The 13,806-nt window shown below is 39.8% G+C and overlaps 1 protein-coding gene across 4 annotated transcripts in view; it reads right to left on the reverse strand.

Annotated features, from left to right (window-relative positions):
• Positions 1-237: 237 nt before the first annotated feature.
• inpp5jb (inositol polyphosphate-5-phosphatase Jb) overlaps positions 238-13,806 on the reverse strand; it is a 41,506-nt gene continuing 27,937 nt past the window's right edge. For 3 of the 4 annotated variants that reach the window (XM_088994454.1, XM_088994451.1, XM_088994455.1), the window contains 9 exons: positions 10,431-10,547; positions 8,204-8,379; positions 7,906-8,017; positions 6,749-6,858; positions 5,868-6,066; positions 3,925-4,062; positions 3,765-3,848; positions 3,579-3,683; positions 238-3,480 (listed from right to left, as the gene is read on the reverse strand). In XM_088994454.1, coding sequence (XP_088850580.1) covers positions 3,166-3,480; positions 3,579-3,683; positions 3,765-3,848; positions 3,925-4,062; positions 5,868-6,066; positions 6,749-6,858; positions 7,906-8,017; positions 8,204-8,379; positions 10,431-10,547 — 1,356 coding nt within the window. In that variant the 3' untranslated portion in view covers positions 238-3,165. The remainder of the gene's footprint in view (positions 3,481-3,578; positions 3,684-3,764; positions 3,849-3,924; positions 4,063-5,867; positions 6,067-6,748; positions 6,859-7,905; positions 8,018-8,203; positions 8,380-10,430; positions 10,548-13,806) is intronic. The other variant, XM_088994452.1, reaches the window with a different exon arrangement.

Genomic DNA, 13,806 nt, shown 5'->3' on the forward strand with positions numbered 1-13,806 from the left:
ACCCATCATTGCGTTTTAATCATTTTCATGAAGTCTTTCGACACACACGCACACACACACACACACACACACACACACACACACACGCACACACGCACGCACACACAGACACACGCACGCACGCACACACACGCACGCGCACATGCACGCATAATAATATACACATCATACAATAAAATATTTATTTATATTTATTTTTTGAAAGTAACTTGAGAAATCAAGCTTATAACATAAAAAAAGAAAAACAGTTCTCAAGGATTTCCCTTCCACCCGACCGGAATAATGCTCCCTCACTGGCCAGCAGAATTCTGTTACAATAATGGTTACACATGTGGCATTTGTAAATAAGAAAATAAATAAATAATTTAAAGAAAATAAACTTTGTGGCATAGATTGGCAATATATTTTTAGATCAAACTTCATTTTGATCATCCATATACATATTACTCTATTTCAGACACATAGTAAAACAATGACATTCTGCAGATAGACATTTTTCACGAGTCACTGATCATGACAGAAAATATTGTTCTAATTTAGCTCACATTCTTATTCTTATAGTTTTCCATCTTATTATAAACAAAGGTCCCTTATGCTATACCCGCTTAATTTAAATAAACATTGCTACACTTTGAAGCCATTTAAAGGCTTCAGAATCAAGCAGGCGTACCTGTCCTTGAAGTTTTCTTCACCGAACACTTACATGGTAGATACTTTTTTCAACCGTCATATCATTTCTAATTTTCTAACGACTTTCACAAACGACAGAGTCCAAAACAGCACTTGACGCCACAAAAATCACAGTACTGGAATGTAAAGTATGTCACATCATGCAACCCCAGTCATAGCAAACAGCATTCGTCAACACACACACACGCGCACACACACACACGCGCGCACACACACACACACACACACACACACACACACACACACACACACACACACACACACACACACACACACACACACACACACACACACACACACACACACACACACACACACACACACACACACTGAGGTAACAGCTACACAACACCGTCCTACTCTAAGAGTTCAAAAGGGTCGAAGTGTGCTAGACAGGTCATCAGAGGTCACACGCTAACAATGTCAATTAATGAATCACTGGGGTCAGTGAAGGCAGTCACAGGAGATAAAACTACAGATACAGGAAATGAACTGAAACTGGACCAAGTGTCTCCTTTTATGAAATATCACAGTGGAATTTGAGATGTTTCAAGCTAATATGTGACATTTTGATTCGTATTGCAAATGCAAAACCCTGTAGCCGCTCTACATGGAAGTTTTCTGTTTCATTTCCAGAAGTCATGCAAGTGTGGTATAAAAGGAAAACGATTTTTTTGCTAATCAGTTCCAATGATGGGAATTTGATTTTTTTTCTGTTGTTACGGTCATCATAATTACCCTGACAATATCAGTTGCCTTGCAGCCAATAAAAATCAGCATGTGCAGGACAGCTGTGCTGTGTCAGCTGAGAGTGATCCCCCCGTAGGACGCCACACATCTCATTGCACTCAATCAGGGGGTCTATTTAAAGGCCCTTAATGCTCACCCTCCTCACTAACATGTCCAGTAGGACAGGCCTTGTCAAGATCACCATACAACAATTTTGTTTTAGTTTTGAGATCAATCTGGAGAGGTGTCCTGAATTTAGAGGTCACCATGTTTCTAACTTACGGAGAAAAGGAATAGCTGCTACAAGTTGCTATTCTTCTGCATGGCGATATCTTCTTGCTTCCCTTCTAAAAAACAAACAAACAAACAAACAAACAAACAAAAAATCAGATAATCACATCCCTAAAATAATGGCCAAACCACAAACGCGCCCCACTTTTCGGGGGAAAAAAAAAAAAAGGAAATTCTGATTGTTATATTAACTCATTCGCTGCCATTCCCAAATTTATTCGGGAATTGAAAAGTGTACGTGGAGTGCCATTCCCGAATTTGTTCGGGTTTTGTTTTTTCCTGCAGGGGTTGCCGATAAAGCGCTGGTCAGACTTCTGGCAATGTATTTTTGCTTCCACGAGGGGACAGCATGTGCCTTTTGTCCATGTTAGCGCTTTTTTCCATCGTCAGCTGTTGTTACCGCTTGATATAAATCAATATGGATGCATTGTATGGTATTTTGTACAGCCGCCCCGATTTCAAACTCAGATAACTCCAGAACCATTTAATTTAGCAAATTAATTCTCTTTCTGATGAAATAAGAGATTCTAAGGTTTCTTACGCTGCATTGAATGTTTTATGTAGTCCTAAAACTCAATATTCTGTGGGTCCTGGAATTTAAGTGACAATGACAAAAACCCTGGCAGTGGAGTGGACACACTTTTGCACATCGTCTGGCAGTGAATGACATAAAAATAATTTCATTTCAGGGGTCCAAAAGAATGATCAATTTAACGTAACTAAAGATGTACAGTACATGTAGTTGATTTTAGCAGAGGTGGCCACAATCATGTGATGTTTACAGCCATTTTTCTTTTTTGTAATTCAAAATGTGACATTTTAAGAGGGTCATAATATGCATGTCTTGTGATAATGGAAAAAATAATCAAACTGTGGATGATAACTCTTTGTATTCAGTGCAGATCTGATCTGGCTGTCATGACCGCTTGGTGACATTTTTCCCACGTCGGATTAATTGGAGTCAAGAGGCAAATGACAGCGAGTCGGTGGAATGGCTCTTTCTCATAATACTCGATTGTGTTACCGTATACGTGCTGTTATATCCAGGAAATGAAATGGCATTGCTTTATGCAACCTGAGCCAGATCACATTTGCCGCATGGTCATCGTCACCCACACTAAATGCATTCATTTCCCAACAAGTCGGTGACCAAACGACCTTGACCTACACAAGGTGAGAAAATGCCCATAAAATAGATACATTTTGAAAAACTACAATTATGCATTGGAAATGTAAGCCTACACCAAATGATTCACCAAGATGGAGAAAATGCAGGGAAAAAAGTGAAATATTTTGGAATTAAAAACTCAAGGCAAAACAACCCCTCTTGAGGAACTTCACACTTGTTCCTGAGAAGGATTGTGTTCCAAACGGCCCAGTTTCATGAAAACAAATGTCCAATTTGGTTACTATCAAATAAATGAGCCATACTTTTCACTTTCTAGCCGTGAAACATCACACTCCCATCTCCTCTCTCTGTTTGTTGTTCTCGTCAGAAGCAAGTGGTTGGTCGCCCTCTGCTGGGCGTTTTCCACACTGGGGCTCTGATGTGGTCACAGATGGAGATTCGTCAGAGGCAGCGAACTCCTGCGTTTTATCCCGTGAGGGACTTCCGGAGCGGCTGCCGCTGCGACGGCGGTGGTGTTTGGCTTTGTGGGGACTGGGACTGCGGGACCTCGATTTCATGAGGACGACAGTGCTGTCTTCCTCGGAGCTGAAGTCGGAGCTGTCTGATGAGCTCGTATCATTGCCGGATGTGGGAAGCTGGATCTGCGGATGCACGATAGAAATGGGAAAGAGAAGGCATCATGGGGTAAAGAAAGGTGGAAAGTGGGGGGAAAAAAAATCAACAGACAATTGGTGATTACCTGAAATGGCTCCGTTACGCCAACAATGGTGCTCATGTTGTTGCTATAGTAACCCAAGATAAAGTCTCCAGAGCCTTTGGGCAATTCCTCTTCTGTAAAGGTCACCTGCAAAACGATTTGTACGATCATCATTTTGTGTGAGAGGAAGCTGTCTTGAAAGGAGGTCACAGCCCCCGCATCGCTTACCTGATGTTCTTGTCTCTGATAATCTGCTTCTTCCTGTTTGGCCCACACGTATCCCACATAGTCTTTGTGGTGTTTGAAACCCACCTGAGAAAGTCCACGCAAAGTCACTCACAGCTGGCAAAACAGCTTTGGCGTGGACAGTGAAGGTTTTGTTTTCTACCTTATATAGTCCGATCCAGTCCCAGGAGCTGCGAGAATAGTTGGGTGCCAGTTTGAACTTGGCTATAGCATCAGCGATGCTATTCCACTCGTCCTCCACCAAGACAGTGACCAAGGGAACATCCAACTTGTATGGGAACTGGAGAAGAAAGGGTCATGAATGGAAGGGCACCTCTGAATCACAAAGATTTTATTAACTCGCACACAAATTTATCGGGAATTGAAAATATGACATAGAGCGCCATTCCCAAAGTTGTTGTGCTTTGTTTTTTTCTTGCTTGGGTGACAATAAAGATTTGTCCAGAACCCTGGCAATGTTTTTTTCCTTTCCACGAGGGGGCATTTGCCTTTGGTCTATGTTAGTGCTTTGTTCCACCTTAAGTTGTTGTTAAAGCGCTATATAAACCATTATACATTAAATTTCTCCACTGTGAGACTAATAAGGGCAAATCCAATCCAATCCAATACATGTTTTGCATTGTATTTTGGACAGCCACCCTCATTTCAAGATCATATAACTCCAGACCCATATAATTTAGGAATTAACTCTTCTTTCTCGTGAAAGAAGAGAGTCGAAGGTTTCTTACCCTGCATTGAGTTTTTAAACTCAATATTCTGTGGGTCGTGGAATTTGAGTGACAATGATAAAAACCGTGGCACTGGAGTGGACACATTTTTGCACGTCTGGCAGTGAATGAGTTAAACAAGACTTGGGCAGTTCTACATAACACGAGGATTGTAACATGCATTCAACTTACAGTAACACGTTTATTAGACTGCAAGTACGTTCCAGCTGTGTCAACAGCATTGTCACAAATGTAATTAAAAAAAATATTTTTCATTTTTAACCTTTCATGCAACTTGTAACCGAACAACATGACAAGCTGTCCACTGTTGTAACCGCTGCCCCTCAAATGGTTAAAGGTGAAAAGCTTGTTAACTCATTCACTGCCAGACGTGCAGAAATGTGTCCACTCCAGTGCCAGGGTTTTTGTCATTTTAACTCAAATTGAAGGACCCACAGAATATTGAGTTTGAGGACTACATAAACATTCAATACAGCGTTAGAAACCTTTGACCTCAAAATTGTTTTTATGTTCCCTGCTTTGAATGGTGATCCTCCAGGGTGAACTCTGCCTCGCAACCTCACCCATGACACAAATGAGGACATTGATCATGAATAACTGTACAATTATTTATGACTGTTGATGTTTCTCTTTGCCTCCAAGAGATGACTATGACAATGAAGTGAAGTTAGCCAAAGAAGGTCAATGAAGGAGGCACACAACAACTCCTCAACGGCCCAGGCGACCTGACATTCAAGACGTAAGGCATCGTTATGAGTGTTGTCGACTGTCATCAGTTTTCAGGGTCGAAAGGAAGTCACATTCTGTAATTGTAATGTTTTCTCTAGAGCCGTTATGAATTTGGAGAAACAAATAGAATGTTTCATCTCCTCCACATATTACAGACTGAATGCACAACAAATTAACTCATTCAATGCCAGACGTGAAAAAATGTGTCCACTCCAGTACCAATGCAGCGTACGAAACTCGCGTACGACTCTCTTCTTTCATTAGAAAAAAAAGTTCATTCGTAAGTTATACAGGTCTGGAGTTATCTGAGCTTGGGGACGGCTGAACAAAATACAATACAATACAATACAATACAATACAATACAATACAATACAATACAATACATATTGCTTCATATAGCGCTTTAAAAACAGCTGAAGCTCTAACCAAGCGCTAACATGGACAAAAGGCAAATGCTGCCCAATCGTGGAAGGGAAAAACATTGCCAGAGGTCTGACCAGAGCTTGATCTTGAAAAAAAAAATCTGAACAAATTCGGTAATGGCGCTCCACATCATATTTTCAATTCCTGAATAAATTTGGAAATGGCAATGAATGAGTTAATGTGGTTAGCTTCCGCTACCCTCACCTGCAAGGTAAAGATGGAAGAGACTGGCTTGTGATCACTGACGATGTATTCCATGTGACTTCTGTAGCAATGCTGCGTGACTTTGGTGCCGCTGCTTAGCCCTGAAACTGAACCACGCTTCCCACTGCTAGCAGTGGGTACCGTGGCTCTCAGGCGCCACAGGATACGGTCGGTCCAAGCTGGTTTACGTTTCTTTCCACTAGAACAGAGAAAGAACATCTCCTCAAAAAAAGTGATTGAAGCATACTGATTAATCAAAGCTTATGAGGGCAGCGCAGAGCAATGTGATTACTATAGTGGTGAAGAATTGACAGCTAAGCAATGTATGCATTATCAGTGTCTGAAATGAACGTTTGGCAATATGCATACTCAGCACGGCAGCCAATCAGAAGCCTGTTTTGTGCTTCGGACTATACCGTGACTGAAAAGTGTACTTGAAAGTTTTGAAAGCTTAGAAAGAGGAGTCGACGTGGCTTGTAGTGGTTTGCTTGTAGCTTTTGCTTTATTGAATAAAACAAAGTTACATTTGAAAATAATCGTTTTATTGTTTAGGTTTTTCCTTGAAGAAGTTGTCGGCCTCCCTGGCCGAGACGTTTTGAAAGTTGTACGCCATGGGGCTCCGGGCATACGTTATTTCAAACACTGGCATTATGCCTGCCAAATGAGTTATCTGAGCCCCTCTCAACTCATTTCCTTTTGTGCAGCCTTGTGGAAAACTTTCGAATTTTCAAAAATCTGTCGACATAATGACAGAAAACTAATCTCCTCAAACATTTATTGAGGTAAGAATAAACCTCTCTCGCTTTGGGTTCTGACCAAATGCTCCCTGATTAGATATGCTCTGATGCTGACACTTTTGCTGCTTCACCGGCATCACCAACCTTGTGTCATAAACGTTGGTCCCGACATCAAATTTGTAAGTGGGGGGGAACTTCAGGGGCCCCTCTTGGAATCCCTCCAGCACCGTCTCGCTATCCTTTGCCATGTTTAACTGAAATTATAATCAAAGTGTTAGACTGGTGGGTGATTTTCTCTCTTAGGCCCCCTTGGGGTTCCAACCAATATCAGACCAACACAGCAAATCATTCACTGTCATTCCCGAATATATTTGGGAATTGAAAAGTGTGACGTGGAGCGCCATTCCCGAATTTGTCCGGGTTTTGGTTTTTCTGACAGGGGGTGCTGATGAAGCACTAGTGAGACCTATGGCAATGTTTTTCCCTTCCATGAGGGGGCAGTATTTGCCTTTTGTCCATGTTAGCGCTTTGTTCCAGCTTCAGCTGTTGTTAGAGCGTTAGAGCGCTATGTAAATCAATATGTGTATTGTATAGAATTTTGGACAGACGCTCCCATTTCAAACTCAGATAACACCAGACCCATATAACTCAGGAATTAACTCTTTTTTTCTGATGAAAGAAGAGAGTCTAAGGTTTCTAACGCTGTATTAAATGTTGAATTAGTCCTAAAACTCAACATTCTGTGGGTCCTGCAATTTGAGTGAAAATGGCACTGGAGTGGACACATTTTTGCACATTGTCTAGCAGTGAATGAGTTAAGTAAATCGAAGAAGATGGATACCATCCGAACCAAAAGCTGTTATCAGTACTACATGAGATGTAAAAATAAAATACAGAAAACAATGCTCCATCAGAGGTAATAACAGACTCTTAGTGTATCGTTTTGGTAAAATTTGTAAATAATTTACTCGTCATATATCATTTCAGGAATAAAAATAGTAATAATAATAATAATTTTTTTACTAAGTCAATCCTGTCTACTTGATATCTAATTTTAAGCAGATTCTTTACTTACAGACAGTGTAGGTGTTCAAATAGCTGCACCTACGCTGTCTGTAAGTAAAGAATCTGCTTAAAATTAATAATAATAATTATTATTTAATTTATTTATATTTAATAAATAATAATAATAATAATAATAATAATAATAATAATAATAATAATAATAATTTTCAATACATAGATCCTACAAAGAACAACCTGTGAATTTCATCTGGAGCATAGAAAATATTTGTATTTACCTGATCTTTTTCCCACAACATGGACAGCTTGTTATTGTCAATTGCTGTTTTCACCACTTGCATTTCCAGGTCATCAATGCGGAAATTGAGATCCCCAAGCCAGAACACCACACTGGAACCCAATTTAAAAGGTCACCATTTTTCTGTTGATTATTAAAACTGACAGCATTGAAAAAAATGAACCCTCCCCCAAACCCGTGTCTCCTTTTTTAACTGTGTATTTCACCCTCGTTGTCTGAAAATATGAACATACATACAGTACATGTGTGTTGTCACCGTGCTAGAGAGTGTGACCTACTCGTGGTCAAGGACACCAGAAGCCGCCTGGCCTTCAAACTGCTGTTGTTGAAGGATGCTCTCAAAGTCCTCCATGCGCTGATCCGAGTTTTCCATGTGAGCCGGCAGGTGGCAGTTGAGGAAGCAGATAGTGTGACCGAACACTGACATGCGGGCGCTGACTCCACCTTTGTTTCCCTGTTGCGCACAGAAGGATAGGAGGAATACATTACATACTTAAACTTGTTCAACTGCAGCCCATGTAAAAACAATGGACCTTGGATTCGTGCAGCTGTCAACGGCAGTGAATGATTTACCCCTGAAATAATTAGACCAATAGAATCAAAACAGCGAGGAAGTAGTCATTTGAAATGGATGAAATAGTTGTGTGAATATGTCATAAATGCTATGAAACTGTAAATATATCTTTGCGAGTCAGAGAACCTTTTACACAAACAAAAAATGTTTACGCAACGCAAGGGGTGGAAAGACAAGCTCCTTTTCTCCTACTGTTCTCTCCAATGTTCTGCCTGATTGAATAGCGAAAGACGCTTCAGTGCATAAAACGTGGAGAATGTGCTGACGCCTATCACGCACTCTGGACAACAGCGGGATTTAACTTACAAGTCAGGGTTGCATAACTCTTTGGGCAGTTATTCAGTCAAGCCCTCAGCAATGAAGATAATGCGGCCAAATTATTTGCATGGGATCGCATGATTGGGATGTGCTGCAACAACAATTTTTCTCCCCCATTAAATCCAACAACAGAAATACAAAACATAAATTACTTTGGTACAACGAATGATGCAAAATGTGTACAATTTGTCTAAAACATTGTAAAAATTGACATTATTAGCATTATGTGGGGCTTTAGTTTGCCTTTTGGTTATGTTTTGGTTTGCTTGACAATCTAAATGTTAGCAATAGAGAGATAGAACATAATAAACGTAGTTTACACACCAAGCCGATGGTGCTGCAAGTCGGACTTTGTGACCGTCTTTTTCGACTGAAGGAGTCTTTCTCTGAGAGAAAAAAATTGTTATCGGTAGTTGTTGGCACTCTCTTTGTTTTAGCAAGAAGATTGTTATAAACCGACATGGCCCGATTTCCGAGAAGCAGAATGCTCCATGAGCTGTTCAAAGCCAGTATGTTTGATTTGATTCTGCTTTCTTTGCAGTGTTTTTTCTTTTACTTTGTTTGCACATTTCCATGAATTATAAAAATAAATAAAAACGTTTTTTCCCCTGAAAAAAAAATCCGCAATGCACTGAAGCCGCGATAAGTGAACCGCAAAGTAGCGCAGGATCACTGTATTCCATTAGCACAGCTAAAATAATACAAAAATATCACTACCGATAATTAACTCATTCGCTGCCATTTCTGAATTTATTCGGGAATTGAAAATATGACGTGGAGCGCCATTCCTGAATTTGTTCAGGTTTTGGTTTTTCTTGCGGGTAGTTGCCGATAAAGCATTGGTCAGACCTCTGGCAATGTTTTTCCGTTCTACAAGAGGGCAGCATTTGCCTTTTGTACAGCCGTCCCCACTTGTACCTCATATTACATCAGACCCATCTAACTTGGGAATTCACTTTTTCTGGTGAAAGAAGAGAGTCTAAGGTTTCTTACGCTGCATTGAATGTTTATGTAGTCCTAAAACTCAATATTGTGAGGGTCCTGCAATTTGAGTGAAAATGACAAAAAACATGGCACTGGAGTGGACATAATTTGCATATCTAATTTTAAACAGATTCTTATCTTACAGACAGTGTTACACTGTCTGTAAAATAATAATCTGTTTTAAATTAGATATCAAGTAGACAGGATGAACTTAATACAACTAATTTGCATATCGTCTGGCAGTGAATGAATTAATAACAGCTTAACAAAAACATAGGTAGAACGTCATTTTGAGACCATTATTGTGCAGATTTCCAAATAAAGATTCAATGAAGCCAAATAACATTGTTGATGCAACCAAATTCAAACCATCTGCCGCTTATATGGTTTATAGTGCACACCGCTAATAAATCGTCACTTATAATTATTTTGTCAAATTGATAGCCCTCTGACAGCGTCAATCAAAGCATTCATTGTAACGCTCTTGTATTTGACCGCATTCTACTGTGTCTTGTGGCTAGTGAGTGTATAGTCTGTTGACTTTAGCATCAGTGATGTGTGTTTCTTTTAAAGTGCCATGCTTTCATATCCAAGTGCTAAATAGAGAACTGTGTGAGTGGTTGTGTCACCCAGTAACCCCCAAGGCCAGTGCGGGTGGTCTCCGTCTGGACTCCACGGAGGAATGGCAGATGGTAGTACTTGGCAAAAACCAGCAGCAACACGCCCTGCATCCTCTGGGAGGTCACCTAAGGACAAGAGGGCATCAGACACGATGATGAGTTATTCTGAAAAGAAACAACTTACATACAGTAAAGTCCCATTATATTGATATCGGTTATATCGATAGTACTGCTTATTACGATAAGCTTTGCTGCTGTGAAATGTAAATTTCTCCACTGTGAGACTAATAAAGGCATATCCAATCCAATATCCAATCCAATTTCTATGAACGCAAGGAGAAAATTTGGACTGCAGGATCGGATATATCGATAGTCCGGTTATATCGATATTTTTTCCAACTCCCGAGAATATCGATATAACGAGACTTTACTGTATTTTAAAGTGAAGCAAATTGTTGTGGTGCGAGTAAGATGGCACTTTCATTTCAATTAATAAATTGTATGATCTCAAAGCCAACTTGGTGATGATCCCGATCCTGTACTTGAGCTCAACTACTAATTTCCAAGAACACGCACACACATCAATTATGCTGCTGCTCGCCGCCAGGCCACATCGCCAAAGAAGAAGCCTGGTTTTCAGAGTACCGGCAAATGTCACGTGTCTGAAGGTCATTTTTCAATTTGCTTTCTCTCTACGATGCTTTTCCAGCACATTATGCATATTTTGAGCAGCACATGCACGAGCCGCCCGAATAAAGCACACACATTCTTTCAAGTAGGACAAGATAAAGTATTTGCATACTTTGCCAAGCCAAGCTCTCCAATGGATTTCGGCCCCCCGTCCCATTCTCCTACACTAGTACACTCATCCCAACTGCAGGCCAATGAAGCATAATCATGCTGTGCCTGAAATGCCCTCTGGTCAGTAATGGATGTGCACATCTCCACGTGACTGAAGACGCTCTTGCTTGTGTTGTCAGTGGCGAGATGTACGCCTTTCTTGCATAATGACTTGTAGAGAACTGTGACCGTGGAGCATCTATTTTATGCTGATTGTTCAGAGACCAACCTTAAAAGTGCCTAACCATTAATTGGTCATATGCAAAACAATGATGAACTGTCCAAAAATAAATAATCAGAATCAGAAATCCTTTAGTACTCCCACAATGGGGAAATTTGCAAATAAATAAAACAAAACTGTGATTAATGCCTACTGGACCCTTCACATCCTGCCCACAACCTTTTCCAGCTACTCCCCTCAGGCGACCGATCCATGCGCACCAAATCCAGCAGACATTTAAACAGCTTCTTCGCCCGAGCCATTAACTCTCTAAACAGTAACTAAAATATAACTGTATAGTGCCTCTTTGCAATTTTGCACAACCCTGTGCAACAGCATCCCATTATCATTGTAGCTCTAGTTCTGTACTCACTTGAACCACTGTTTCTGACCTACACAATCTCCAGCACCAGGGACATCTGCATAATTGCACACTTGTTTTACTACAAATACGGCGACTAATCACTTTAAAATGGTTCACTGATTTTCTGCACCAACTGTACAATTGTTATCGGATTTTTTTTCTACCACTGAGCACTTTAGCTCCGTTTGATACATTGCACATTGTTTCAGTTGTTCCTGAGAGGTAGCACTTGCATGAAGGAATTTAGCCTTTATTATACTTATTTGTCATGTTTTTTTTATGATGACATGAGTGCATGAGTGTTCTACCGAAGGCTAATTCCTTGATAATAATAATAATAATAAATTTCATTTATAAGCGCCTGTCAAAACTCTCAAGGTCACTTATCAGTCAAAGGATAAGTTTTTCTATGGGTGAGCAGCGGCGGCCACACACACCAGCGTTCACTCAACCCAGAAGTAGTTCAAATAGATAGAAAGGTAGCTAGCTAATATACAGCCAATAGATAGCTAATAGATAGACAGATAGCTAGCTAGCTAGATATCGAGCTAAATAGAAAGCTAGACAGCCAGATAGCTAATAGATAGCTAATAAATAGCAAATAGATAACCAGCTAGGAAGCCAGCTAGCGAGATAGCCAGCGTTCTACACACTCGGCCAATAAAGATGATTCTAATTCAGATTAAAAGGTCAGTAAACTTGTGACAATTGCGGTGAGGAACAATTCTGCATCATGATGATAAATCAAAAAAGCAACTGAAACAGCCAAAATATCAGCCTTTATCAGGTCCTCGCATTAGGAGACACAATTCTATACCACTGCAAACTACAGTATTAGATTAAATGCATTTACTCTCTAAGAATAATGCCTCACTTTTCAATATTTCCCATTGCTGCTCTATTGTAAAATAGAGATTAGTTCTCTTGTGTGCTGTTGCTGATAACTGTCACAGACTGCTATCGTGTGAAAAAGGCTGATGCCCGAAAGTGATGATTTTTTTTTTTTTTTTTAATTAACTTCGCCCATATAATGTTGGGCAGTGGCGATCCCAGCACAGACACATTCACAGATATATATATAAAAACACACCATGAGGAACTTAACACTGCATTCAACCATCTTGAAAAATCAATTACACTTATAAATAACATTTGGCTGCCATAAAAGACGCAACTATTGTTATACATACAACCACACGAAAATGATTTCACAGAGACTTCAAGTTATGGAACGGAACATCACACGTCCACATTGTTGCCAGAGGCCCCTCAACACTGACAACATTCTGCTCCCAAAATAAAATGTCACCCTGGGAAATGTTTGTCTCATTTTTTTCAACATGACAGCTTATTTACGCTCACAAAGATGATTGCACCACTCAACATGCCAGCAGCGCCAGCAGACATCCTTTCACAACAGGATACTGGGAAACCAGCTGTCCTGTTAGCTCGCCAGCTATAGAAAATATTGATACACAAAGATCATACTTGAAATGATTTTTTTAATGATATATTGTATTTTTATTGCAACCTTACCCTGTTGCATGTGACTATTGTATTTCACCAAATGAGAATGACTAGGACGAGCCAGTACAATAGAGTCCATAACGTGAAACCTGAAAATTATTTCTTCCAATACAATACAATACAGTACATAATGATTTATATAGCGCTTTCTTGATAAAATTCAATTCTTAAAGAAGTGTTACTGACAAAGATTTGTTTAGAACTGTGATTATACCTTCGACATTTTAATATGAGATTTCTGACATGTAAATATGAGAAACGGCTCTCAGTACGATGTAGCTTTCATACAATGTGAAGTAAAATCTCATAAAATCAGTGTCAAAGTAAGCACGAATTTGAATTGAAGGTATACAACAAAATAACATGGGGAAAGCTGGGGCAAAATGTCAAAAAAATAAATAAAACACTTGGTACATGACAAATATTATCAAAGA

Source organism: Hippocampus bargibanti, linkage group LG04, assembly GCF_051943395.1.
Source record: "Hippocampus bargibanti isolate YZ-2025 linkage group LG04, ASM5194339v1, whole genome shotgun sequence".
Classification (NCBI taxonomy): Eukaryota; Metazoa; Chordata; class Actinopteri; order Syngnathiformes; family Syngnathidae; genus Hippocampus; species Hippocampus bargibanti.